General features: G+C 46.6%; 1 protein-coding gene across 1 annotated transcript; it reads right to left on the bottom strand.

Annotated features, from left to right (window-relative positions):
• Positions 1-491: 491 nt before the first annotated feature.
• Positions 492-5887, bottom strand: LOC112118392 (vasopressin V1b receptor). The gene is made up of 2 exons (XM_024216675.1): positions 4978-5887; positions 492-799 (listed from the first exon to the last, which is right to left on the bottom strand). Exons 1-2 carry the CDS (start codon positions 5885-5887, stop codon positions 492-494), a joined length of 1218 nt encoding a protein of 405 aa, XP_024072443.1.
• Positions 5888-27949: the final 22062 nt, after the last annotated feature.

The raw sequence follows: 27949 nt of genomic DNA, 5'->3' as shown, positions 1-27949 counted from the left end.
TGGAAGCTTTGCTTCAGTAAGGCCCTGTAAAAGCTTCAGTGATGCTTGTTTTTATACCCACTTCTAGGTAGAACAGCCGTGAAGGTGGGGAGGAGGAGCCCTGTTATTGCAGAGGCACACTGACCATATCTTTTCACTAGACTGCTTCTCCTGGTGTTTCAAGGGCAGGTGGAAGGGGGACCAGACCTGATTTCCTTTGTGCATGGGAAAGAGAGTGAAAGAGATGCTGCTTCTGCACAGTAGCAAAGCACATAAGGACAAGAGAGACACTGTGGTGCTTGCCGGGTTAAACACACAGGTTCCTGCAGAATAAAATTCTGCCCGATGCACAGAGACTGCCCTTCCCCCGTCCTCCACCCCACCCAGGAGGCATCATGTGTCCCCTCTAGTCCCTTGTCCATTCAAAGTTCTGAGTGACAGGCAAGCAGCGAGGATCGCCTGATGGCACAGAGGTGTGCATCCTGCAGTGGCGGCTGGCGCGAGTCGGGGTTCTAGAGCACACCTGACTCCGTCACCGTGTCCTCGTAGGACTGGTAGAAATCTTTCAAGTCCCCCTGCTGCAGCTGGATCCCAGGGGTGTCGGTTTGGTGGCTCTGAGTCAGGATGGTGGTTTTCCTGCTGCAGAGGCTCCCGTTGGAGATTTGCCTCTTGAGGCCAGGCCGGAAGCTCCCGCAGCAGGAGACGTACCACAGGATGTCGTGCAGGAGGTGCCCGCTGAAGAACATGTAAATCCAGGGGTTGCAGCAGCTGCTGAGGCTGGCCAGCAGCATGGTGATGGTGAATGCCACGTTGGTGGACTCTGCAAAGAACATGTTAAAAACACCTATTAATTCTCCAGCGGTGTATTGACAGAAGCAGCATGGCCAAGTGGACAAGGCATTGGCCTGCGATGTAGGTTCTATTCCTGCTTCTGACACTGATTTGTTGGGCAAATCACGTCCCTTCCCCTCTTTGTCTTTTTTGCCTCTTTTATTTAAACGATCAGCTCTATGGGGCAGAGACTGTGTGTTTGTGCAGCACCCTGCACAGTGGGGCTCTAAGCTCAGCTGGGCAGGTGTGACTGGCAAACAAATAAGAACATCCATGCACATTACAGGAGAACACTGCCCCAACCAGGACTCTGCGGGGATAGCCTGCACCTGTGCGGGTTGAGGCTGTAAGTCAACCCACATGTGTGGTGTGATCTGGCAGTGTGTGGCATGTCCACCCTGTTTGGGTGCCTAACTTCCAGACACAAGTGAGTGCAAAGAGCTCCATTCCCATGTCAGAAGAGGGAAGAGACGTGCCTGTGGAACCATCAGGAGCCTGTAAATATTGAGACAAGAGCTTGCTGGTGCCTGGCTTTCCATTTACTGGCTGAAACAATTTCCCAAAGCCATTGTGTGTGTGTTATGTAACCAGAGAGTGGCTTATGACATCCTACATTTAAACAATTGTCACAGACACCTGCAAACACCCCATCAGTCCCCTCCCAGGAGCCTCACCGCACACTTTGAGGAGGTGATCTGATCTCAGCAATCAGAAGGCACCTTTTCAAAAGTCTGCAACTGTGTCGGCAAAAGCCTGAACGCCATCCAACGCTGTATGTTAAAGACCTGCTAGGTCTACGCAGCCCCAGCAGATAGATGAGAAGCTTTATCCTGCTGTCCATTATGGAGGTCACTGAAATCATAACAGTGGACACAGTTAAAATCCTCCCCGCTCTCCCACAGCCTTGTAACATGCCAAAACAATGGAGCAGCTCCTGATGTGCATCTTTTCCACTCAGTTGGGATTGCACAAGGCATTGCATTTTGAGGAATCTATGCATGCGGCTGGAGGGGCAGAAGTCCTGGGCTTGGCTGGATTTCTAATAACAGCAGTGATTTGGCTCTGCAGACTTTTCTCTACAAATACGACGGGCGAGCAAATGCTTAGCCTTCTCCATTATTTGTTTAACAAGAAAATAACATGCAGGGCCAGATTCCAGCACCCTTACTCATGAAACGTATTCCACTCTTCAGACAATCCCGTTGAAGTCTATGGACCACTCCGTGAGTCAAGTGCCACCCAGCGTGTGTAAGGGTGTCTGGAGCTCAGTGGGAACGGTGTTATTCTGTCCAGACTGATGGTGCAAGCAGCTATTGTCAGGGCCTGGGGAGTGACCATGTTGCTAGGATCAAAGCTTTCCAAGACCCCCGAAGCGAGCACTGACTTCAATGGGCTTTGGATCAAGTGTATAGAGGGAGCTTGCTGCAGCATACACAGAAAGGCTCTTGCAGCACAGAGGAAAATCTCCTAAGGTGCAACTTACCAGCTGCTGTGACACTGGTATATTTTATCAGCTCAAGGGCCCTGTCAAAGGTTTTTCTACGGACTTTGTGAGGAGATAGGAGCTGAGCACCAGCAACTTCTTTTCTACCTAGGTTTATCGAAAGTCACCTAGTAGCTGCTTGTCTATATCATTGTACAGTGGCTATTCTAATACAAAGTTTTAAACCAGCGGCTTGAACTCGAAGGCTCTGACTCTCATTTGCATTAAGGTCCCTTTTACACTGCTCTAGCAGTATAAAGGAGCCTTAATGTGGGCATGGATTAGCTTTACCCCCCTGTCAGAGCGGAGTAAAGGGGTCTTAGCGTAAATCAGAATCTGGCCCAGGATGTTTTTATTTCTTGAAGGGAACATTGTGCAGAAACTGGACCGGATTCTGGTATCGCTTACACCGGAATAAATTTGGAGTAATTCCATTAATTTCCAGTGGAGTGATTCTGGATTTATGACCTTGTAGGAAAGATCAGCAGCTGACCCACTGGTTTCTGACCCTGAGTGGCTGTGTAATCCAGCATAGCCGGCGGAGAGTTGATACATTCAATAGGATTTATTTGTCACTACAGGGATCGGATTCAAACGATAGACAAAGTCTGAGAAAACACAATTTGGGATGAAGAGGGTAGACTAGAAAACAATGTAACTAGTCTCATTTGAACTTTGTCAAAGCTTTCATTTAGAGGCTGAAATCCTAATGACCCTGTGAAAGGCAGTGTTGTTGTTAGGCATGTAGGAAGATGACGTTCTCGTCTTCTGCTCCAGTGTCTGAAATTAAAGACTTTAATAAGAATGACTAGGTGAAAACTGCTTCCAGTGAAGCAGTTGTTAATTCTATTTCTCTGAACATTAAATAGCTAGAGATGGTGATTGGAGTTTGGACTGACTGCTCAATGGGAACTGAATTTCAAACTCAAGACACTGTGACAGCGGTGGCTCTATGCCTTAAGGGTGAAATTCACCCTTGTGCTGGCTTTCTACACTACTTAAGACCCTCTTCAGCCTTTAGAGTTAGGTTATGGGGTTTTGTGCTGTCCCTTTGCCCGGGGGCTGCATTTCACCCTTACTGAATAGCCAGATATAAGGTGTGAGGCTGTAAGGGGGAGATCTGCAAAAGCACCTAGAGGATTTAGGAGCACAAGTCCCATTGGGTTTAATTTAATTGTATTTGTTGTATGATTAATTATGTTAGGGCATCTAGAGCCTTGGATCGGAATCTTTATTATTTTACATAGAAATAAATAAAATCTCATACATGCTTCTAATGATCTCCTCCTAAAAATGCTGCTGCCTTTTGCATCTATATATCTTTGTAAAATGTCACCCTTTGCCATGACTGTGATGAAAGCAACACAGAAAAACTGCTTATGTCTGAAGAACTAGTCGATCCGAAGTTCGGCAAAGCTCTGAAGCAAGAACAGAGAAAGCAAAGTATTGCCAGCAGATTTTGCATCAGGGATAACATGTTAGCAGTTTGCACTGGGATTCTGTTAAATGCATTTTGCAGTGTGACATTGGTAACATTTTAACATAAAAAAACAGCATTTTTATTGATTACAAAAAATGGTGGTTTGTTGGAAATGCGTCTCTGATCAGTTTGGAAATAATCTGTACCACAGTGAATAGTGGAATGAACAAGGAGTACTTGTGGCAGCTTAGAGACAAACAAATTTATTTGGGCATAAGCTTTCATTGGCTAAAACCCACTTCACTGGATGCATGTAGTAGAAAATACAGTAGGAAGATATATATACACAGAGAACATGAAAAAATGGGTGTTGCCATACCAACTCTAACGACAGTGGGACAATTTTCCAGCCAATTTTTGTGTGTCAGACTGAAAGGTTGAGAACCACTATTCTAGGTATCTGTATCCACTCAGAGACACACAATACACACCTGCATACTGTTCGTTCTAAGCTAAATGGAGATGAATGATTATTAAATCATCAGTTTAATAAATTACTGTGTGTGTGTGTGAGACAGACAGACAGACATCTGTTTTATTTTGTAAAAATGTGTGTTGCTCAGTCTATGTGAGTACGTGTGGGTCTGTCTATGTGGGTGTGACTATGTACCTTTGTTGAATGAATGTGTCTGTGTATGGAAGAGTATATATAGCTTTGTGAATGAATATGTGAGTATATCTTTGTGACTGGATGTGCATTTAATGTGTATATGTGTGCGCATAGACTGTGTCTTTGTGTGTGTGTGTAGAATGTGTGTAAATAATCACAAACCAACAGAGAGATTATCTTTTTGCTGTGTTTATCATTTGTGTGCGAACAAATTTTTTTTGCATATTGGAGGGTTGAGTATGTGAGTGTATCTTAGTTGTGGTGTGCTGTGTGTGTATTCTCTGTGTGTTCTGCGTGAGTGTGTTGTGTGTGTATATTGTATTCTGGATGCATACGTGTGCTGTTTGTGTGTTCTGAGGATGTATATATTGTATTCTGCATGAGTGTGTTGTTTCTGTGTGTGCTGCATGTTTGGTATGAGCGTGTTTTGTGTGTGTACGTACGTGTGTTGGGGCCAGGAGTCATGCTTTAGAAGCCAGTAGCTGCCCTGGATGCCCATGTACACACCCCGGCCTGGGGATGGCTGCAGCTGACAAGTTGTATGAGGTGCCCCTGCGCTGCAGCCCGGCTCTCCCCCTGCCCCCCATCACTCACCGTCATCCGGGGCGTTCTCGTCCCACACCGACCACATCTGCACGCTGAAGAAGGGCGCCCAGCAGGCGACATAGGCCAGCACGATGACAAAGGTCATCTTCACCGTGCGGATCTTGGCCCTGGAGATGGTGCGCACACTGCTCACCCGGGAGGCCTGGCTGCAGCGGCACTCCGCTCCCATCTCTGCTCCGCTCTGCGTCTTGCCCCGGAGGTTCTTGCAGATCTCGTGGCAGATGAGGCTGTAGCAGATGGTGAGGATGCCCATGGGCAGGACGAAGACACACAGTGTGGTCCAGGTGATGTAGGCCCGGGCGCCCCAGGGGTACCTGAAGTCAGCCCAGCAGTCCAGCACCCCGGAGCCCTGGTGCACCTCCTGCAATGAGAAGATGAAGACCTGGGGCAGGCTGAGCAGGCCACTGAGCAGCCAGGTGGCCCCGATCATCAGGTAGGCCTGCCTACCTGGCTGTTGCAGGGTGCGCAGCGGGTGGCACACGGCCATGTAGCGGTCCAGAGTCATCATGATGAGCATGTAGGTGGAGGCGAACATGCTTAGCACCTGCAGGTACTTGACAGCCCTGCAGAGCAGGTCAGGCCCCAGGAAGCGGTAGGTCACCTCCCAGATCATCTGGGGCAGCACCTGGAAAAGCGCCACCCCCAGGTCGGTCAGCCCCAAGTGCAGGATGAAGAGGTGCATCCTGCTCATCTTCTTCCTCAGCCGGTACATGGCCAGCAGCACCCCCAGGTTGCCCACGGCGGCAAGTGCCAGGATGGTGGCCAGCACCCCAATCTCGGCCCGGGCTAGCTCCTCATCCCGGGTGTGGAAGAGAGTCCAGTTGAGATCCCCCACCTGGGTCAGGACGTCCCCAGGGTCGCTGCAGGGAGTGCTGTTCCTTTCCCAATCCGGCTCCATTGCTGGGAGAGCTGGGCGGGAGGCGGCGGCCGGCTGGCAAGGGGGGAAGAGAGCTGCTGGGGCTGGAGACAACCGTGGATCCAGCAAACTTCTTTTTCAAAGTGGCGTGTTTAAAATGAATCCCTCTAGCGAGCTGAGCTGGAGCTGCTCCATTTCCTCACCCCCAGATCCTGGAGCTGGGCATTTCCCCTGTTGCTTTCCCCAACCCTGAGTGAATCCTTCCTTTCTTTCTCTCTCTCTCTCGGTTTCAGGCAAGTCCTCAACTAGCTGATGGCAAATCTCCTCTCCTGTTAGGCAGGTCAATTTCAAACCTTCTTCTTGAGTAATTTGATGCAATATCCCCCTGGAAAGCTCCTAAATCCCTCTTCTCCCTCTTGCGCTAGCCAGCTCCAAATCTCCTTTCAGCCCGGGCTGGTCAGCTCCCAAATCCTCCCTACCCCCTGCTGTTAAGTTTCAGAAAGAAAAAAAAACTTACTTTCTTGTTTTTTAAAAATGCAATAAAAATAAAGAAGATGCACCTTAGAGATGCTCCATCTGTTGGATTTTTCATCCAGAGGGTAACTTGAAAGAAGCCAGGTTTCTGGTGTTAAAATGTCTGGTCTCTGTTTAGGTGCTGTAGTGCCTTCTGAATGCAGCCTGCGATGTGTGAACAGCGTCTGGCTTGGGTCTCAGTTTTATAGTCTGGGAGCTGCCTGCTCTCTTCTGCTCCCTTCCGCTGCCACCCTGTTGCTGAGTTGCAGCTGGCTGGAGTCAGAGAAGCAGCACACACAGGTGGCTGTCAATTTCCTCCCTTGGGGAATAAAAGAAGATGCCTTGCATCTCTTCTGCTGAATATCCCTGCTCCCTCTGACTCTCCTACAAAGCTGAGATTTCCAGGACTTCAACACCGGACCCGTTTTCACCACCGGTGATTTATTTGTAGGAAGGGGGAGGGGGACCCCAGAAATACTCCCCCATCCTTAAATTGTCTGTTTCGATGCTTTTAAATGCTCAGCAGCCTCCCAGGCAGGGAACGTTTCTCTCCCTTCTCTCACCCTCTTTCAGTGGTTTGCACTATCACCTGTCAAACACACTACAGAGCCATATTTCTGCAGCTCCCAAACCTTCCCATTCCACCTCTTCTGAGATTTGAGAGAGACAAAGTGGGTGAAGTAATATCTTTTATTGGACCAACTTCTGTTGGGGAGAGAGACAAGCTTTGGGGCTTACACAAAGCTCTTTTTCAGACCTGGAAAAAAAGGTACTCCGAGAGTCACAGCTGTCTACAAGGTGGAACAGATTAAGCACAAGGAGTTAGCACATTGCAAGAGACCATTCAGGGTGAAGTGGCCACTTGACAACTCTGCAGTTGTCGGGCAAAGGAGGGTCAGTGTGTTCCCGCTTATTGTAATGAGCCATAAATCCAGTGTCTTTACTGAGTCCTGATTTTGAGTATCTAGCAAAGTTATGAATTTAAACTCCAGGTTCATCTTTTGAACGTGTTGTGCCGGTTTCCTTGGAGGATGAGGACTGAGAGGTCAGATAGGGAGTGACCCTTTGTGAAAAATGATCGGCCACGGGTGATAGGGTGTTTTGTCTTATCATTTTTCTGTGTGACTTCATTGGAGAGCGTAGTGATTGTCTCATTTCACCCACATAGTTGTTGTTAGGGCATTTAGTGCACTGGGTGAGGTACCGTCTACTTCCCAAGACTTTCATAGCTAAGGCACTGATTTTAATCTCCGGTATCAATATACTTTACAGAGGACTTGTGCTTCCTCCTCTGTACAATAGTACAAACGAAGGGCCTGATCCAATTCCCATTAAAGTCAGTGGAAAGATTCTTATTGACGTCAATGCCCTAAGTGACCCAGCTCTGTCTGTGACTCACTGCATGACCTCCCCACCTCTGTCCCTCCATCTGTATAATGGGATAATGATACTTACCTCCATTACAAGAATTTTGTGAAACTGATCAAATGTTTGATATCCTAACAAGCCTGGTTAGTCTTCCTAGCCCAAACACTGCAATTTCAGTTCATCAGACAGACGGACGTCCCCTGTCGGACAGGGAGCAGAAAACTGGCTACTCCACTGTGGCTAGTTCAGAACAACCTAGACAATCTCTGGACTGTTGGTGGAAGGGTCATGCCAGCAGCTTCTACACAGCCAGCGAAGAAGAACATATCCTCTGTGAATCTGTCTGCAGAGCAGTTTCAGTCTTCAGTCTGGAATAACTGTCTAGTCTCCTTTGTCATAGATTTAGGGTATGTGCTGTGCAGTTAAAAAAGCCTCATGAAAATTCATGGGAGGGGAAAGGGATGCAAACACATAATAATTTCCGTCAGTAGGCAAAGCATGTTACGGATAGTTTGAGCCAAGAGAAATGCAATAGATGACTCAATTAGAAATGCAATAGCTTCTGTCAACAGACAAGTGCCTTAGAAATTACAGTGCCAAAAATACAGGTGGTAGTGTACTTATCTCCTGTAAGAAGGAGACTGTGTTTCTTGCCTTCAGGAGGCAAATTTTGGGCTTGTGGTTAAACCCTGAGGCTGGGTGTCAGGAGAGTTGGCTTCTGTGCCCAGCTCTTCAAAATGTGGTTTGGGGCCAGTCACTTCTCCCTTCTGTACAATGGGGATGATAATATTTCCTGCCTCTTGGGAGTGTCGTGAAGTTTTAATTAATGAATGCTTGTAAAGAGCCTTATCTGCATGTGTGCTTTATATTAATTAGAAGGGATAATTAAGAGGATTTCCCCCAGTTTTGGGGTTTAACGCCCCTTCGCCCCATAATATTCTCTCCCCTGGATTTTCACTTCTTTATTCTTAAGATCCCTTTCCCTCTTTTTCTTTCAAAAACTATTTCTCTCCCTCTTTTCCACCTGCTGCCCTGATTTTCTCACTTCCCAACCGTGTTCTCTCTTACTAGGAGCCCCAACAGAATCTTCCTTCTTCGTGCAGACCTGCTCTGAGCAGGGACAGATGACATAGTATTTAAAACCCTGGCAGTCCCCTGCAGCCCTCTCTCCCTTGGGAGCTAACCGCTGCTGTAATTGGTGGAGATCAATTGGGGATGGGAAATTTTAGCAATAACAAAATCCTAGTGTAGATACAATCTCAGAGAGTAGATAGACCTAAAATGAGACCCCCCCCTCCTCCCCTCTGCTTTGTGTAGATGTGCGGGCAGTTGTATATGTCGCAGTGTCTCCTGGACCTTGCTGGGCTGCTATTCTTGAGGCTAAGCAGGAAATGGAAATTTTAAAAATCCTGCTGTGGTGGGAAAGGTTTAGTTTCAGTGTTAGTACACAGTTCACTGTCTGTAAGATGGAGATAGTAATCCTTCGTTCCTTCCCACCTTTTGTCTGTCTTAACTGTTTAGGTTGTAAGCTCTTTGGGGCGGGAGCTGTTTCTTGCTATGTTTATGTACACCACCAAGCCCAGCTGGGCCCTGATCTCAAAAAGGGGCTTCAAGGCGGTCATGTAAAGTACATTATGATTTGTTGTTATCTCGGTCCCGGAAAGATTGGTACCGGTAGAGTTTGTATCTCCATGATCACGGGTTCAGATACCACAGTGATGGGCATGGTAGAGGAAGAGAAGAGAACCTGGGCACTCTGGGACAGTGGGATTTTTAACAGTGCTGCGCGGCTTGTTCTGAAGAAACTTGCTGGATTTTTTCAGATCCAGGGGAGAGGATTTTGTTTTGTTTTGTTTTGTTTCTTTTTAAGGTTAGTTCTAATTTTTATATACTGAGATTTGTCAGAATTGTTGGTTCAGAACCAGAACAGCAGAGGTTGTCGCAGATCAGAGTTTGAAGCATGTTGGCAGAGCTTTGAGTTTGGAAGTTTGAGCAACAACTGCTTCCACTATGCCTGTCAGAAACAAGGGCTATTGGTCCTTTACTTTTCTGAGAGCTACACTGAAAAAAACAAAAAGAAAATCCTGAGATCATTAACTGCAGTTCATGCTGTTACAATATGCAGTTTTATTAAAGTATCGGATCTAAGTCAGCGGTGTTTATTTCTCATGCTGCATGCCATTTATTGTGTGTGTATGTATAAGTGTGTGGGGGAGTGTATATATCTGTTGCCCTGTGGTTTACAATGTGGATGTTTTCTTTTTCCACTGGCCAATTATTTCTGTTTTGTGTGAACAAAAATTGAATTTACTCATCAATAAACAATGCTGCTGCTATTCCTTGCAGGAAAAAACAAAAACAAAGCCGGGCCCTTGATGTAAATTGTTTTTCTTGATATAGGATTTGTTGCCTGCTGTGGTTGGACTGCTATGACTCAGGGTATTTGTAATGTTACAACTGGTTTGCCTGTAAGAGTCCAATTATTTTCTTAATAAAGGTTTGCAATTTTGCAGTTCACCTCTAAAGGGCCCAAGGAGCACAGTTTGTATTTAATCAAAGATCATTTATATTCAGCAGTGACCCTATGGACAGAAACTGCACATTCCTATAAAATGCCTATCTGAGGTCCTGGAGTTGTTAGAGAGAGGGATGTATTACAGGGACTAATGCAATATTTTACAGTTTAGGATCAGACAGCTGATTTTCTACCAGATTTTTTTTTTTAAGTGTAATAGAGGACACACCAATGAAAAACCAATTGAAGGTAGAGGTGGAAGGGAAGATTCTGGAGAGAGAAGGATGCATCTAAATAGTTTCAGGGCCAGATTTTGATCTCACTTACATGAGTTTAAACCTGGAGCAATTCTTTCAAAGCTGGTGCTCTTATTCTGCATTTACACCAGGATAGCTGAGCAAAGAATGTGTTTCTAAAGATATTTCCAAAGGAATGATGCTAATCCACAATGGACAAATTATCCTCGGAAGGAAGAAATCAAAAGAAGTCATTAAAGAACAACATTGACTTCAGGGAAATCTTTCAAACAGATCGAACTTAAAACATAAACACATGTACTCGTCACTTGTTTCTCGTCATTTTGTTCGTCACATTGGCTAGTGTTTTCAAAGCTGTGTTTCAATGAGAGCTTGGTCCCTTTCCTGCTCATATTCCTTTGTTATTATTCATTAATACTTGAGATATCTATAGCAGCTTCATCTGAGACCCTCAATGCTCTTTACAGTATAATTATGGAATACTTAACTGCCGCTCTCTAATGGACAGAGGCAGAACTGCTCAACTGTGTGTCATTGGCTCTGTAATGAGAGCAGCTAAAAGAGATTCTCCTTTAGCACAAGTGATCAGCGGCTCATTGTTTTGGCACTGGAGGATCTGAGTTCTGTTCCTGCTATCACCACAAAGTTCTAGGTTACCACCATGCAGCGTAATGACCATCATGAAGCGCTGGGTGTGTTTGGATTTGCTACAATATATTGTAATAGCAAAGGAACTAGAGAGAATCACTTGCCAAGTGCACTGCTCTTTTGTATCCTTCTCCCCACTCCTAGTTAACCCAGCAATCTTATCCCAGTTGTGGCATTCTGGATCCTGTTTATTGCTAGAGTTGTCACTTTATTAGCTCCCTTGTCGCTCTCCAGGCTGTACTTTTTACAGAACTCACTGAAATAGGAAACAGCCGTGTGATGAGGTAGGTAGATGGCATGCTGGGATGCGCAGGCAGGGGGTTAACAGGAAGGTCCAGAGCTAGGATTGTCAAGGGAGCAGGGCTGGGCTGGCGGTGGCTAATTAGGCCATTCCCCTTAGCTCCTTCTGTGTGGGCTGAATTGATGAGTAGTGGGAGCGAGAAGTTTTATAGGGGAAAGAGAGCAGTGCTGTTTTTTGGTGAAGCCCTCCGTCTCTTTGTATTCTGTCTGCTTGCGAGTCCCGAGAAGGGAGCTGAGGGAGAAACTAACGATGTGCTTTCACACACAAATGCTCTGGAGGCTGAGTCTGACTTTTGCCTTTGGTTTTAGTACAACAGCATTGCTAATCCTGCTTAGGATGAGTGATAGCCAAGTGGCTCGGGCCAACCAGACAGTGCGACACAGAGTTGATTACCTGGAAGAGGCTGACTGATGAGTAGTGTTCTTGTTGACTTACCATGCCCCCATAAGCAGATGCATCCTCCATAGTCCAATCTTCTCCCCTCCAGGCAGTTCAGCAAGCACAATTTTAAAAAGGGCTGGATGTGCTGGGTTCAAATGATCAAATATCAGGGGGTAGCCGTGTTAGTCTGTATCTACAAAAACAACAAGGAGTCTGGTGGCACCTTAAAGACTAACAGATGAGGTTTTTACTCACGAAAGCTTATGCCCAAATAAATCTGTTAGTCTTTAAGGTGCCACCAGACTCCTTGTTGTTTTTGGGTTCAAATGAGTGTAGTTCCACTGAAAATCAATGGATCTAATCTATTTAGCACCTCTAAGGACCTGACCCCCTGGGCTTCAAGGTGAACTGGCATCTGCTGTTACCAGCTGTTTGCACAACAGCACTTCCTATTACCTTTCCTGTCTGAAATCACTTGGCATAAAGTTTCACTGCACATTGTCACCAACTGCAGTGTTCAAATCCTGAGTCTTAAGAGCTAATGCAATAACGCACCTGCATAACCTGATGGTGAGGTGTCACTTTTCTACTCTGACGTCCATTGCTAAATGATCCCTTTAGGCAGAGAAGAGAGTGTGTGTAGGGCAGTATCTCCAGCTCCCAAGGGAAGCCCACAGCTGTAAACCTTTGGTTGTGAGCATTTACGATCTCCTCAGTTAAGCATCATTAGGCTAGATCAATACTTGGATGGGAGGGAGACATTCAGGAAGGGTTGTTGGGTAGCCCCCAGTAGTGGGTGCTCCTCTCATTTAGCTGCTGTCTCAGAGTGGTGTGGGAGGATGTGGTCTTTAAGGTTAGATCTAAAACTACTGGGGGTTATTAAAGATCCCATGGCACTGTTGCAAGAGTTGGGTAGGGCTGGGCCGTGGCTCTGGTGTCCTAGCAAAGTCTCATATGGGTTCTGTCCATCTTCTACTCCTCTACATTCCTCCTGCAGTTTCAGTTGCATACAATATTTGTCCTTATCCTAAGCCAGCTGTGCATTGTTGACAGCACTGTTATAAAAGCTGTTGTGCGCTGCAATTTAGTGGTGGGTGTAGGTTGTAAGGCAGTTTGATGTTTGTAAAAAGGTGTTCTATAAATCAGGGATTAACTGCGCTATGCATAATTAGCAGGGCCGGCTCTGGCTTTTTTGCCGCCCCAGGCAAAAAAGCCTCCCGCCGCCCCCCGCCCCCGGCGGGGAGCGCGGCAGGGGAGGGCGCCGAGCCCGGCCACGGGCCCGCTCTCCCCGACCGGCCGGAGCACCGGAGGAAGGGCGGCAAGCCCGGCCGGGGCTCCGCTCTCCCCGGCGGCCAGAGCGCCAGGGGGAGGGCGGAGAGCCCGGCCGGGGCTCTGCTCTCCCCGGCGGCCAGAGCGCCGGGAGGAGGGCGGAGAGCCCGGCCGGGGCTCCGCTCTCCCCGGCGGCCAGAGCGCATGGGGGAGGGCGGAGAGCCCGGCCGGGGCTCCGCTCTTCCCGGCGGCCAGAGCGCCAGGAGGAGGGCGGAGAGCCCGGCCGGGGCTCTGCTCTCCCCAACCAGCCGGAGCGCTGGGGGAGGGCGGCGAGCCTGCTGCGGCTCCGCTCTCCCCGGCGGCTGGAGCGCCGCGGGGAGGGCGGCAAGCCTAGTCGCGGCCCCGCTCTCTGGCCGGAGCGCCGCGCCGCCCGCTCCAGGTTCCACCCCAAGCACATGCTTGGTGGGCTGGTGCCTGGAGCCAGCCCTGATAATTAGCCTTCCTACGTTGGTGTCAATTATAAGCATCGGTAAACTAAAGAAATCTATAATACAGCTCTCTGCCTACACTCAAATCTATTTCCCAGACCTCTTGTGTGCTGACAATCCTGTCCACCTTGGAGGCCCAATTAATTTGACTCTTAGGCACTCTGTATTCTGGCGGTAGTGGGATGTATTCCGTTTCCAGCTGAGTTGTGTCCCCATTGATGCTGTCTTTTCACATTCAGGATGGACTTCGTGTAAACAGACTTTCAGAAATATTTGCACAAGGAGGCTTAAAAAGTCCTATTGCCCAGAGAAACAAATATTGCCACTTCTTGTTGTTGCACCTTGTAGCGGGGTGGCTACCCCGCTCCTGCCTGAGGGGTTTCAAACAGCCCTGCCCAAGGGCTGGGGCAAAGGGAAAAGCTACTGGGCTGATTGGGGAAGTAGCCACAGCTGGGCCACGCCCCAATCAGGCCCCAGCTGGCCTGTATAAAAAGGCTGGGAGCCAGTGGCCAAGTAGTCTCTCTCTGCCTTCAGAGAGAGAAGGGCTTGGTTGCAGGGAGCTAGACAGGGTACCTGTAGTGGAGCAGGGCTGGGGAGCCCCAAGCTGGATAGCCCCAGGCTGCAGCCTAGTGGAAGGCCAAGGGGTACTGGGGTTTGTAGAGGGCAGCCTAGGGCTAGGCCAAGGCAGCAGGTGCAAACCCAACCTTGCCAATGATGAGTGGCCTATACTGCAGTCTTCCCCAGAGAGTAGGGGCTAGTTGGTGACTGGCAATGGCCTTATCCTGAGGTGAGGTGGGGTTAGTGGGTGGGGGTTCCCCTGGGAGGGGAGACCTAGTGTGTGTGTGGGTATTGCCAGGGGGTAGCACCCAGAGCAAGGGGCACTGGGGTCCTGGGAGGGAGGCCAGTGCAGAGAATGAGGTGGATCACTGGCCTGCAGAGGGTGCTCCAGAGGCTGGTGAGCTAATTCCCTGGACGACCAGCAGGAGGCGCCAGAGGGGTGAGTCTGGACCTCCTCTTACACACCTAGTCCTTTGCACATCAGATTATTGTGTTGAATCATGTACCAAAAATGAGTTCAAACCAAAGCTGTTAGGGAAACACAAATTGTAATTGCAAAGACCGTGTCTTTTCTTCATAGGCCTGATAATGATATACACAATTTCTAAGCTCTTAACGTATGGCTTGTCACGGTAAAACCCTATTAGAACAACTAATTTTCTGACCCTTGTTGTCAATAAATCATTAAGTATAGTATGTGTTTTTATTACCAATTTACATCCTGCCCTTTCCACTGCAAAATACAGAGTTTGGGATCTCTTATGACCATTAATTTAAAATGCATTTGGCAGAAGAATTGACTGCTTTGTTTCATGGCAGGCATAACAGGTTTAATACCTTAATTTTTTTTCCAATTCGATTTTCATGGCTTTTTTAGAACACGGAGATTCAGCCTGTATGTGGTGATATCACACTGCAGTGGATAGCACAGGGCACATTCTCTTGTGTCCCATTGTATGTATGGCTTTACCCTTGCCTAACTGAGTCAATAGGAGCTTTGCCATTGACTTAAATGAGAGCAGGACTGAACCCATAGTGACTACTCCAATTTCTATTAAGGTCAATAAGAGTGTTTTGATTGACTGCAGTGGGCGTTGAATCAGACCCATAGAAAGAGGGTCTGAGCGCAGAATCGAGAGCTAGGAATTCGTGAGTACTAATGCCCGCTCCCTGTGGAACCTGAGCCAGGAAGACGCTGAGCTTTCACGGCATGTTATGACTGCGCCACCTTTGAAAAGTCAGGCTGCTGATCTCCTGATTCAGTTTGAAGTGAGGCTAATGCTTTCCTGCTACCACATGGCGAGGGGGTGAGTTTGTGAAGTGCTTTCAGGAGAGCACCCATGTAATATGCTCAGTAGCAGGCAAACCAATCTCTTTGTAGGGTAGTGATCAATTACAGAATTATATGAGATTCCCCTTCAATGTAGGTGTCATGGAGAATCAAACTCAGGCTAATGACTTGTGAGCCAGGCTCCAACTCGAGACAACGTGCAAGGAGCAGAATGCCGAACGTCTCCTAAATGGAGGTGCCTACTCAGGCACAGCTATTAGCAACAGCGTTACTATGGCCACTATTATTCTCCTCTCTGGACAGCATTACCAGGGTCCCTGCAATTATGATAAACTGCCACCTTTGGCTTATAATTATCCTCAGTTACAAAAGCTGCTGTCTAGAATCTTATGGCAGTTGTGTTCCTTCCCTTTCCAGTCTCATTTTTCTCTAATGAATTAAAATAGTAGTATTGCTTTAAAGAGCATAGATAGGTGCCTCAGCAAATGTTAAAGACATCGCAAATACATCAAAGAGACACATCTCAGGGATACCACTAGATACATCAAGTGACTCCAAGCATAATGAGAAGTCCGTGAATCTGCTTACGAAGGTGTGACTTGTGGTATTGGAACCCTTTCTCCTAAGGTCTTAAGGGTGAAATTCACACTTGTGTAGGATGCCTGTGTATCACTTAAGTCTTGATAGTAAGTGCTGCACAGGCCTTGGGCTGGCCCTCTTGACTGGGGTGGATTTTGCCCATGGTATTGCCAGCCCCAAGCAATCAAAAAATCATGAGCCAAAACCATGAGATTGGGCTTAATCCTGAGAATTACAAAGTAATACATCTTGGCAAGCTTTATATTTGTCTTCTCGTGGCTTGGCTCAGTGTGGGCGTGGCTTGGCTCAGTGTGGGCGTGGCTTGGCTCCGTGTGGGCGTGGCTTGGCTCCGTGTGGGCGTGGTTCACACTTTCCAGTTTTCCTCCAACCATGAGGCTTAGCAACATGCAGATATTTTTGTTTTGTGGTATTTTTTTTAAATGAATGATAAGATTCTCTTGTAATCACGGGTCTCCAGGAGCTGGGACTTTTATAAAAACAGCAAGTATCACAAGTCTCATGATGAAATCACAAGAGCTGGCAATGCTGAATAGGACCACACTTTCAAACATCAGAGCTTAAAATACACCTGCAAAGTGCATGCTTGAAGGACCAGATCCAAAGCCCCTTGAAGTCCATGAAAAGATTCCCATTGATGGCATTGGACTTGGAAATATTCCCTCCACTTGTATTGGGAGAAATGCTATCAAATATTGGTGTGATCATGGGGTCAAAACACCAGAAGAACAATAGCTAAATTTTTCAGAAGGGATTAGTGATTTTTGGATGCCCAACTTAAGGCACCTTAACCAGACCTGATGGTTGGTTGGATAGTTTATTCAGAAAATGCTGAGCATCTGTTCTCTGAAAATTGGGGGTATGTCAGCTATGTCAACTTGGGCACCCAAAATCACCAGTTGCTCTTGGAAAAATCTTGGCTGATATTCATTGGCACACTAGTGAATTTCCAACTGTACCATCCCTCCCCCTACAAGTCCCCCAGAGCAACACTGACTTGCTCTGATGATTCACTAGGCCATTAACAAACTGTTCTTATGCTGATCTAGCCACGGCTGCTACATGAGAGCCAATTTGTTTCTGTGCTATTCTTCCATCTGCCAGTCACAACTGCAGCTTATTTGTTTTACTTACAGAGCATATGATGTGCTGAGAAAAGATGGCTATAATGAAATTGGCTAGAGTCCCTGGAGTGTATCTGGAATGATCTATTAATTTGCCAGCCAACTGTACAATATCTATTATAGCTTAGCAAGGAACCTGTACTGAATGCCCGGTCAGCTGCAGCTTTCCCTTTGCATCTCCCCTGTTGTCTTCAAATATTTTAGGCTTTGGGGATAAAATCATTAAGTCATGGGCATGACAAATGGCACAGGTACTATACTTGTTGGCTTGATTTTTCACCTCATGTCCCATTGACAAACTTTTGGCTGTGTGTGAACGCTGTGCAGGAATGATGGAGTGTTTGTTTCCCCAGAGCAATTTCAGCAATGCTGTGTAAGCTTTCCGCATCCTGACTCCCCTTGAGCGAGGAGTTGTCCTTCCATCTGTGGCATCTCGAAAGATGATCAGCTGTGGTGTTGTCTCCTGTTGATGCTTTAATAAGAACTGGATCTAGGCCACCCAAATTGGTTCAGAAAGGCATCAGAGGATGATAATTTTGGGGGGAGATTTTGGATGTCTGACAACCAGAGGCCCCTTTGAAAAAGCCTAGATTTGCTTGCCAGTAGCTAACTACATTTTAGATCATATACACAGAATTCTGATACCCCAGGGATTGCGTCTATCTGCCTGGTAACTTCTTTATTATGAAGCTGGCCCACAAATTGGCAATGTAACAGTTGCCAAATGTAAATTCTCAGTGCATCTGGTCCTGCCACGTACAAGAGTATGGCATATTCCCCCGCCCTGCGCTCTCTGCAGTGCCACATGCTTCCAGGAAAATACATTCCAGTGCTTACTGATACAGCAGGAATATTGTAAGAAATCAGATCACTTTTGTCTCCGGCTTTTCATTTGCTTTCTATGATGGGATGAAATTATGAAGTCAAGGGAGGTACCCAGCTGAGACAGCTGCCTCTCAAGAGCAACAAAGAGTAGGTCTCGGATACTTCCTTTCCTTATTGGAGGCTAAAAGGGTGAGATGTAGATCTGGGATTTGATGCGCAGCTGCCACTGTTGTTCATTGATTGGCCTTAACAGTACTTGTATGTCACTTTAACAAGAGAACCTTTTTTGCCACATCTATGTCAGAAGCTGATACATTTCTAAAGAGAGCCTGAAGGCTGAGAAGCTGAAAACTTGAGCCACCTTTTCCATTTCTCTGGCTGCACAAGGTGTTTCATTCCGTAGACAGACTTACTCTAAATGTGTCTTGGCGTGGGGGCTGAATAATACTCATACCCCCTCGCTTTTACATGGTACTCGGCACCTGTAGATCTTGAAGTGCTTCATAAAGGAGGTCAGTATCGTTATCCCCATTTTAGAAGGTGAAACTGAGGCATGGCTGGGCAATTACTTGTCCCAAGTAACCCCAGTATCAGAGGCCCATCTCTCAGGAGCAGTCCTTGGGGCTGGGATAGGCACTTCTTACTTTCCTAAGACAAATCCAGTTCTAGCACTTTGTCTGGAAGATGATGTGGACCTTCGCACTGTTGTTCCTGATGATGCCAGTATGGGTCTCGTATAGACTTGGCATCTCTAGAACAGCCCTTCTCCAAGAATCTTGAAGCTCCTTGCAAACACCAATCCTTACTACCCTGGGCAATAATTAAGTAACTCCCCCCACTTTTACAGATGAGAAAACAGAAGCTCAAAGGGGAAGTGACTTGCACTAAACACATCGGTCACTGACAGAGCTGGGAATAGAACCCAGCTGTCATGGCGCTGTGTGTGTATATAACAACCTGGGCCCCCAGTCCTTTGTACTAGCCCCTGGGCAAAGGTGGCACTTGCTGTACACTCTGTAGCAGCTCTGTCATGTCCACATTAATCCGGAATAACTCCACTGACTTGCATGGAGTTAATTCCACCTTTACATGGGTGTAAACTGGTCCCAAAACAGTTACAGAGGTGTTTGGCTGAAAGCAGAACTGCTGTACGCAGGGGAGTTGTCTGGAGCCATTTGATGCTTCTGAGGAGGGCGCGGTGCCACTTGAATTGGGATGCTGAAGGTCTGCAGCGCAGCTGTGGTAAAAACATTCCCTCAATCTTTCTCTGACCTTTTCTTCGTGTTAGGTTTTCAGTTACATGCAGGCAATGCACAAAGTGCCTGGCTCTTAAAAACCAAACAGGGTTTTTAGCCAGTCATTTTAGGGGTGGAAGGCAGGAGGCTATGACACGTTTATTGTCTGTGGTTCCTCAAAATTAGCAACGGCCCCTTGGAATTGTCTGGGCTATTGCTCGGCAGCTACTAATGGAATCCCATTTAGCCCCCAAGAAAAATACTGCAGCACTTACAATAGCATTGTACTAGAGCTGTCAATTAATTGCAGTTAACTCACGCGATTAACTCAAAAAAATTAAGCGTGATTAATTGCAGTTTTAATCGCATTGTTAAACAATAGAGTACCAATTGAAATTAAATATTTTGGATGTTTTTCTACATTTTCAAATATATTGATTTCAATTACAACACAGAATATGAAGTGTACAGTGCTCACTTTATAGTATTTTTATTACAAATATTTGCACTGTAAAAATGATAAACAAATGAAATAGTTTTTTTCAGTTCACCCCATACAAGTACCGTAATGCAATCTCTTTATCGTGAAAGTGCAACATACAAGTGTAGATTTTTTGTTGTTGTTACATAACTGCACTCCAAAAACAAAACAATGTAAAACTTTAGAGCCTACAAGTCCACTATTTCTTGTTCAGCCAATCGCTAAGAGAAACACGTTTCTTTACATTTATGGGAGATAATGCTGCTGGCTTCTTATTTATGTCACCTGAAAGTGAGAACAGGTGTTTGCATGGCACTTCTGTAGCCGGCATTGCAAAGTATTTACGTTCCAGATATGCTAAACATTCGTATGCCCCGTCGTGCTTCGGCCACCATTCCAGAGAACGTGCTTCCATGCTGATGAAACTCTTTAAAAAAACAATGCATTAATTAAATTTGTGACTGAACTCCTTGGGGGAGAATTGTATGTCTCCTGCTCTGTTTTACCGGCATTCTGCCATATATTTCAGGTTATAGCAGTCTTGGATGATGACCCAGCACATGTTGTTGGTTTTAAGAACACTTTGCGTTTTGTCAAATCTAAAGTGAAAGAAGTTACCAATGTGAGATTTCTAAAGATAGCTATAGCACTCAACCCAAGGTTTAAGAATCTGAAGTGCCTTCCAGAATCTGAGAGGGATGAGGTGTGGAGCATGCTTTCAGACGTCTTAAAAGAGCAACACTCCGATGTGGAAACTACAGAACCCGAACCACCAAAAAAGAAAATCAACCTTCTGCTTGTGGCATCTGACTCAGATAATGAAAATGAACATGCGTCAGTCCGCACTGCTTTGGATGGTTATCGAGCAGAACCCCTCATCATCATGGACGCATGTCCTTTGGAATGGTGGTTGAAGCATGAAGGGACATATGAATCTTTAGCAATCTGGCACATAAATATCTTGCTATGTCGGCTACAACAGTGCCATGAGAACGCCTGTTCTCACTTTCAGGTGACATTGTAAACAAGAAGTGGGCAGCATTATCTCCTGCAAATGTAACCAAACTTGTTTGTCTGAGCGATTGGCTGAGCAAGAAGTAGGACTGAGTGCACTTGTAGGCACTAAAGTTTTACAGTGTTTTATTTTTGAATGCAGCTATCTTTTGTACATAATTCTACATTTGTAAGGTCAACTTTCATGACAAAGAGATTGCATTACAGTACTTGTAGGAGGTGAACTGAAAAATACTGTTGCTTTTTTTTTTTACAGCACAAATATTTGTAATTAAAAATAAAAAAGTGAGCACTGTACACTGTATTCTGTGTTGTAATTGAAATCATTTTATTTGAAAAAAATGGTATTCTATTGTTTAACAGTGCAATTAATAGCGATACATTTTTTTAATCGCTTGACAGCCCTACATTGTACACATGGATGTTATTTTGAGCTTACAGCTTCTTCAAACTCCCTGTAAACCCTAGATGAATGACTGAGAGCAGCCATTTAAAGGACCAGCAAACCCCTCTAGCCTAGCACAGGTTAGTCGGGCTCATTAGCAGAAGGTTGAAGACAAATACTTTGGAATTCTAGAGTTACGCTAACACTTAAGCATTAAGGAGGAATTGCCCTGAACCTGGGATTGTCACTTACACCAGTGCAAAGTGTGTGTGTAAATTGGCACAATTTGGATCTGGGACTTGCCATACCCCACTTTGCTGTAATGTAAATGAAGTCAAATGGTTCAGGAAAACAAAGAATCAAGCCCAGGATCTCAGTTTACCCCTCAGCTCCTCTGGACATCGATCTGCCTTTTCTCTTGAAGTCTTTACCTGTCCCTTAGAGAGAGACCCGGTCTGAACCAAGGGCCCCAACGCTTGGGGATGTTCAGTGCTATGATGCTGACCTGGGCCCATCTGTGTCCCTGTTTCCCCAGCTCCAATCTGAAATTCTCCTGAATAGTTGTCCTCTGATCATCACGGACAGCCACTCCCTGCCTAGAATGTCCACTTCTTGTGGAATATTATCTGCTGAACATGAGCAATATGCTTGGTGCTGTGGAAGACACACATTAAGGACAGTCCCTGCCTTGGCACTCTACAGCCTAGAAAACAAGATGAGAGATGAAAGCCAGAGGAGAGAGTTAACAGGGGTTGTTGTTGTTGTTGTTTTGTTTTTGTTTTTTTTTAAAGCAGATCAAATCAGCTCCTCTCCTGGAGTGGAATATCAGGCTGAAGAAGGTGTCTGGCATGAGCTAGTGTTAGTGGACTTCCTGGAAGAATTGTCTTATGGAGGTGTTTAAATGGGTGAAGACCTAATGCTCAGGAACTTGTAGCTCATCCCATTTGTACTGTGCAGCATGGAGGAAGGTAGGAAGACGGGGCTGGAGAAGGAAATAAAGAGGGTGATTGGGGGGAGGGATAACTCAGTGGTTTGAGCATTAGCCTGCTAAACCTAGGGTTGTGAGTTCAATCCTTGAGGGGGCCACTTAGGGATCTGGGGCAAAATCAGTACTTGGTCCTGCTAGTGAAGGCAGGGGGCTGGACTTGATGACCTTTCCAGGTCGCTTCCAGCTCTAGGAGATAAGATATCTCCATTCATTATTATTATTATTAGGGCATTGAGGCTTCATTGCCATGGAGAGGGTGAGACTATAAGAGAGGAGATGAGGCCTGGAGGTAGGAGCAGACTTGTGGAGCAAAGAGAAGAGGCTTATCTCTCTGATAAGGTAGTAGGAAAAGGGGAGTGGGCGGAGAGATTCGAAGGGAGTGATGGGGTCTGGCTGAGTGAAAATCAGTGCTTTAGAGATACAGAAAGGGGGGTTACATGTATCAGGGAGGCTGTGGTAATATCTGGAGGTGGAGAAGTGTGCTGCTAAAGAGGCTCGGGTTTGCTCTATGTTGTGACAGAGGAAGAAGCTGCCTGGAGGTGAGGGAGGACGAACGTGGGGTCGGATGGCTGGAAGCCTGTGTGATGGGACAGAGGGTAACGTGGCCAGTGGCAAAAGAGGAAGTGACGTAGGAGGAAAAACAAGGAGCTGAATTACAGTTGTGTGGCTTCGGCCTGTTGGTATTCCTGCTGAACCAGCAATAAGAGGGATTGTATAACTGTCCACGGTCACATAAATAGTATTGAGACACTTCCCTAGGGAATAAAATAAACCTGACGCCAGGACATTATTACAGCCTAATAGCTCTATCACTTTTTTCCCTTCTCTGTGTTCTACGGCAGCGCTTAGCTTGATGCAGATATTTTGAAAACTTTTTGCATAATAGAAGCAACTGCCAGAGGAAAAACTGAACAGACTGGCATCTGGAAAATAGAAAATTACTTGTCTATCAATCTTAGGCTCTTGCTGTTATTTACACGGCCTCTTCCTTGCATCACCCATGACGCTGGGAGGTTTTGGTATCCATGAAACAGCTCATTTTCTCCCCTTTGCCTCACTTGCTCTGCTAGAACCATTAGGATTTAAAACCAGCCACAGCCAGAGCATTTACAATTTAACAATCAATCAAAAAAAAAATTACACTCCAAGACTGGAAAGAAATCATTTCGGTCTCGTCTCTTCCTGCCGGGGTGTAGCGAGAAATATGTGCTGGGCTAGCTCCGGCGTGAAAAGCATTAGCAGCCAGATGGACAGTTAGTATTGTCTTAAACTCAGCAGGTAATGGAGAAAGTCAGTGGCTTTAGCAATAAGACTGAAGCAGCAGCTTTGGGCCTGTTTGACATGTATTGAGTGGGAATGAAGTAAGGTTTTTTTGAGAGGGGACCATCTTTTCGTTCTGTTTGTACTTGGCACAGAGAGGTCCTGCTCCATGACTAGGTCTCCAAGGTGGTACTGCAATACAGATAACAAGGGTTGGGCCTTCTAGCCAGGAAAATTGCATCAAACCAGCACAAACAACACTTGAGCTCCAGTCCTGAAATCGGAAGCATGCAGAGCCCCACTGGAGGTGTGCAGGGGCTGCCTACATGGAGCTCACTGCAGGATAAGGCATAGCCCTGTACGGGATGCCGCACATTCTAGCACCTGCATTCTTGTACTGCATGCAGTACTGGGTTCCTGGCCCACAAGCTGGCTCCCGCCACAGGCAATCTTATGCCTGCTGCTGGGGGGGGGAGGAGGAAGAGGGACTGTTTTCCTTCTGCTGGATGAGAGGGACATGCAAATTTTAAATCTGTTTTTAATTGGAAATGTCAAGGGGGAACAAAATGAAACCTCCCATGAGCTCAAGGGCTGCTCTGTCTGCTCACTCTCCCTCAGATTGATTGCCCTTCTTCAGTGCAAGGACAGCCATGACAGCATTTGCCATCAATCAGGACTGTGATGCTTTAGGGGCAGTCCCCACAATTACACCTCTTTTAAAAGAAAATGAGTAATGAGAGGCATCGCTTGCACTGATGGGCACAATCGTCAATGGCTGCAGATTCAAGGCTTTGCAATTTAATAGTTTCTGTCCTGTATACAGTAGGGTCAGCCCCAGGTTCTCAAAAAATCATGAGACTTGACAAAGGTCAGGCTGCTGGTGTGCTGAGGCCACTGCCCGTCATGCTGACCAATATGATCTTATTGTTTGTGTTTCCCTCATCTGTCTCTTCCCGCCTGCTGTCTCTTGTGTTATACTTCGTCCCTGCCCCAAGGACCTTACAATCTCGCTCTTTTTTTTCTGAGTTTGTATAGCACCAAGCCCAATGGGGCTCTGGTCCACGACTGGCTCTCAGAGGCGCTACTGGAATACAAATAATGACGATGAGACTGGCTTAAATCATAAGATTGAAAAAAATTGATTTGGGGTTCTTCTTTGCCTCTTGGTTTCTGAGCCATTAGTTTACCGCTTAAATCAGATTAGTGAACAGGCTGGAGATCGTTCACTTAAGGAATTTGTGGGGTGCGACTGGTCACATGCTGTTATTTCTGTTCCCTCATTGGCGACCCGTTAATGGCTGCCATCTAAGGAACAACAACATGCTGTCACCCGTTCTTTGGAGAAGGACTTTTGGGGTAAAATGGATGGGATTTAATATGAAAACAAATAACTTGGGGGGGGGGGGGGGGGGAAAAGAGTCCTGGAACTGGTTCACTTTCATCTTCTTTAATGCACTAACAACCTCCATTTTAGATGAAGTGCTGCAGTATTTCTAGTTGGCTGCGCAAGACAGACCTAGACAGCAGCAAGGTTGTGGTTGAATTTATATTGTACTAATCCAAGGCTGTTTAATGAAAAGTGCTATTTCACAAAGGCCTGGTCTACACTACGACTTTAATTCGGATTTAGCTGCGTTAATCCGAATTAATCCTTGACCCGTCCACACAACGGAGCCAGTTACTTCGAATTAAAGGGCGCTTAAAATCGATTTCTGTACTCCACCCCGACGAGCGGAGTAGCACCAAAATCGATTTTGTAAATTCGAATTAGGGGTAGTGTGGCCGCACACCACCGAATTAATGTGGTTAAAAACCGAATTAATGTGCTTAGTGTGGCCGCGCACAATTGAATTTATACAATCTGTTTCCCAAATTCGAATTATCTAAATTCGAATTAATCTCGTAGTGTAGACGTACCCTTAGCCTGGTCCAATAACCTCTCATCCCTTGTCGTTCCCTTTCAGCCTACCTGACGTGGGCAAGGAGACTAAATCAACCCCAAGTAGTGAGCACTATTGCAGGCTTGATTCGAGAGCTTTAATAGACCATCAATGTTAGTGGAATAACTTATCTTCATCTCACACGAAGTGTGTCTTCTCTCAATGTGTGAAAATCTCTCAGGATACACGGGGCCCAATGGGCCGTCTCCTCCCTTCAATGGTCCTTAAATTTAGTGCTGTTTGCCTGATTAGATGGAAGGCTGTGGCCATAGGATATCTTCCAAGTAGAAGGAGACATAAGGCAAGGCTGATAGTTTCCTTCAATGACTCCCTGTTGCAGCTTTTGTTTACCCTGGGTAATTGCTGCACCTTTACCACACAAGCTACTGTAGAAACTAAGCATCCAGGGCGATTTGGGAATCTTAGCTACGGCATAACATTCAACCCTGCAAGCAAGATAAGGTCTGGCCAGACGTGGCTATGACTCAGAGGGAGTAACCGCTAGGGGGATCCTTCCCCTGAGAATACCAGCAAGGGGGATTGGATGGAAGGAGCTATTGTGAGGGTGGTTTCTTACCTGCCCTACTAGGAGCTGGACTCTGGCCACCAAACTTAATTTACACAGGCTGCAGAGCAGCCATTGCTGCTGCAGGGCTGGATTGCAACAGGCATCCTACAGGCAACCGTCTCTTTAGCCTGTTCAACCCCCTTGGGCTATCGAATGCTCACACGTAAGTGGCAAAACCTTTTGTACAGCGGCTTCATTAACACCCAAGCAGCAACCTGTTGTGGAAAGTAATGTGAGGATAATAGCTGCTAATCCTTAACCAGTGCCTTCTGCCCCATCTGCTCTCCTTTGTCCTGTTCCGAACTCTAGCTGAGCTCTCCTTCACTTCAGCGGTAGCAGGACTGGAACCTGAGAGAGCTGCTAATGCTTTTAATCCTCTCCCACCATGAGATACCTAGAAGCTGGGATACGCAGCATTTGTGCTTTGTAGCATACTGGCTGCTCCAGGGAGATGGATGGGCAGGGTCCCATAGACAGGCAAGAATTATTACTAGGCATCGGTATAGTCCACGTGACACCGCAGGAGCAGGCACTGAGCAGCACTGGGGTGTTCTTCTTTTCATGTCCTGGTGATGAGGAACAGCAAACTGTTGTGGAAGAGGCAGCAGCTGGCAGGAGCTTTGTCAGCCTTCTAAGTGAGTGGCAGTGGGTCTCCCCCATGCAATGACCCAGACGAGTGGAGGTTCAGATTGTCCGCTAGTCACCACACTGAAAACAGTCTGAGACGCTGAGCTGTAGCAGGCTTTGCGGGAAGGGACCTGCCAACCCTCTGTATGGACACAGGTAGGCAGGGCCGCCCGGGGTGGGGGGCAAGTGGGGCAATTTGTCCCAGGCCCCACAGAGAATATAGTATTCTATAGTGTTGCAACTTTTTTTTATGGAAGGGGCCCCTGAAATTGCTTTGCCCCAGGCCCCCTGAATCCTCTGGGCAGCCCTTCAGGTAGGGATCAAGGGTATTGACCACAGTAGAATGCATGGTGTGCTGTGAGCTCTGTCACAAGTTACAGGCAAATCTGGCCCCAGGCTGTGAGAGTGGGCTAGTGCAGTGGCAGGGTGGGATTCCTACCATGGAAAGTCTGTCCTTGGATGGTGCACCCTAGCTCCAAGCTAGTGAGGTCTGCCAGCTACAAGCTGTGATGAGGCCTCTAGGGCAGACACAGCAGCAGAAGCAAAAGGCGCTCAGGGATTCATTTCCTCCTGCTCTATCTGAGCCATCCTGCCCAGCCCCACCAGGATGGCTTCTTGGCCACACTCCCACTCCTTAGCAGCAGGGCTGGCTTTCACTGTAAGTGGTTAGCAGGGATCGGGCACACTTAGTGCTGGTTCTAGAGATGGGTGAGTCCTGGCAGTTCGGTTCAGAAAACACCCAGGTATTCAGGGGCTTATCCAAACCCACTGGAAACCAGGCTTAACCTTCATGGGGATGGATTACATCATGAGATTTCTAGTGCTTCCTGCTTCTCCCAGCTTGGCAACATCACAAGAATAGTTTTTCCTTGAAGGGTTCTTGTCCTTCTCTCTCCAGTCCTGGTCAGAACCAGTGACCTGCAGGGGGTTCAAAACTTAGCAGTGGAGGAGAGTCAACCGAAGTGGTTCAGAATTCAGGATCAATGCCACTTCCAATAGAAGGGTCAGTTCAGTTATTCTACTCTCCCAGCTGGCTCATCTAACTTTAAGTAATACATTATAGTCCATATGAGTATTCCTTCACTATATAAATCCATGAATTACCATAGGTTAAAATAAGACCATATGATCTAATGGCTAGAGTTGGGGGACTTTTGTTTGAGTGTGGCTCTCCCATTCTCTCTGTGGCCTTGGGTACTTCACTTAAACTTTCTGGCTGCAATTTTCAAGGAACCTAGAGGAATGAGGTATCATCCAAATCCCACTGAAATTCCAAGAGTGGGGATAATGCCTCTCCTTTGTAAAGTGCTTTGGGATCTCCCTGTGACCTCATTAATCAGAATAGAGACCGCTGCTATAGTTGAGGATGCTTTATTGCTTTGATTCATAAAACTCATTTGTCTAAGATGTTCATAAAACCAGAGTATTAAACAGTCACTGTGAATTGTGGTGAGGAATTCAAACAGCTTGG

The sequence above is a fragment of the Terrapene carolina genome, unplaced genomic scaffold (assembly GCF_002925995.2).
Source record: "Terrapene carolina triunguis isolate 2854851 unplaced genomic scaffold, T_m_triunguis-2.0 Scaffold198, whole genome shotgun sequence".
Lineage (NCBI taxonomy): Eukaryota > Metazoa > Chordata > Testudines > Emydidae > Terrapene > Terrapene triunguis.
Note: the sequence above shows the minus strand (reverse complement) of the source record. Positions and strands in the feature narration are given on the sequence as shown.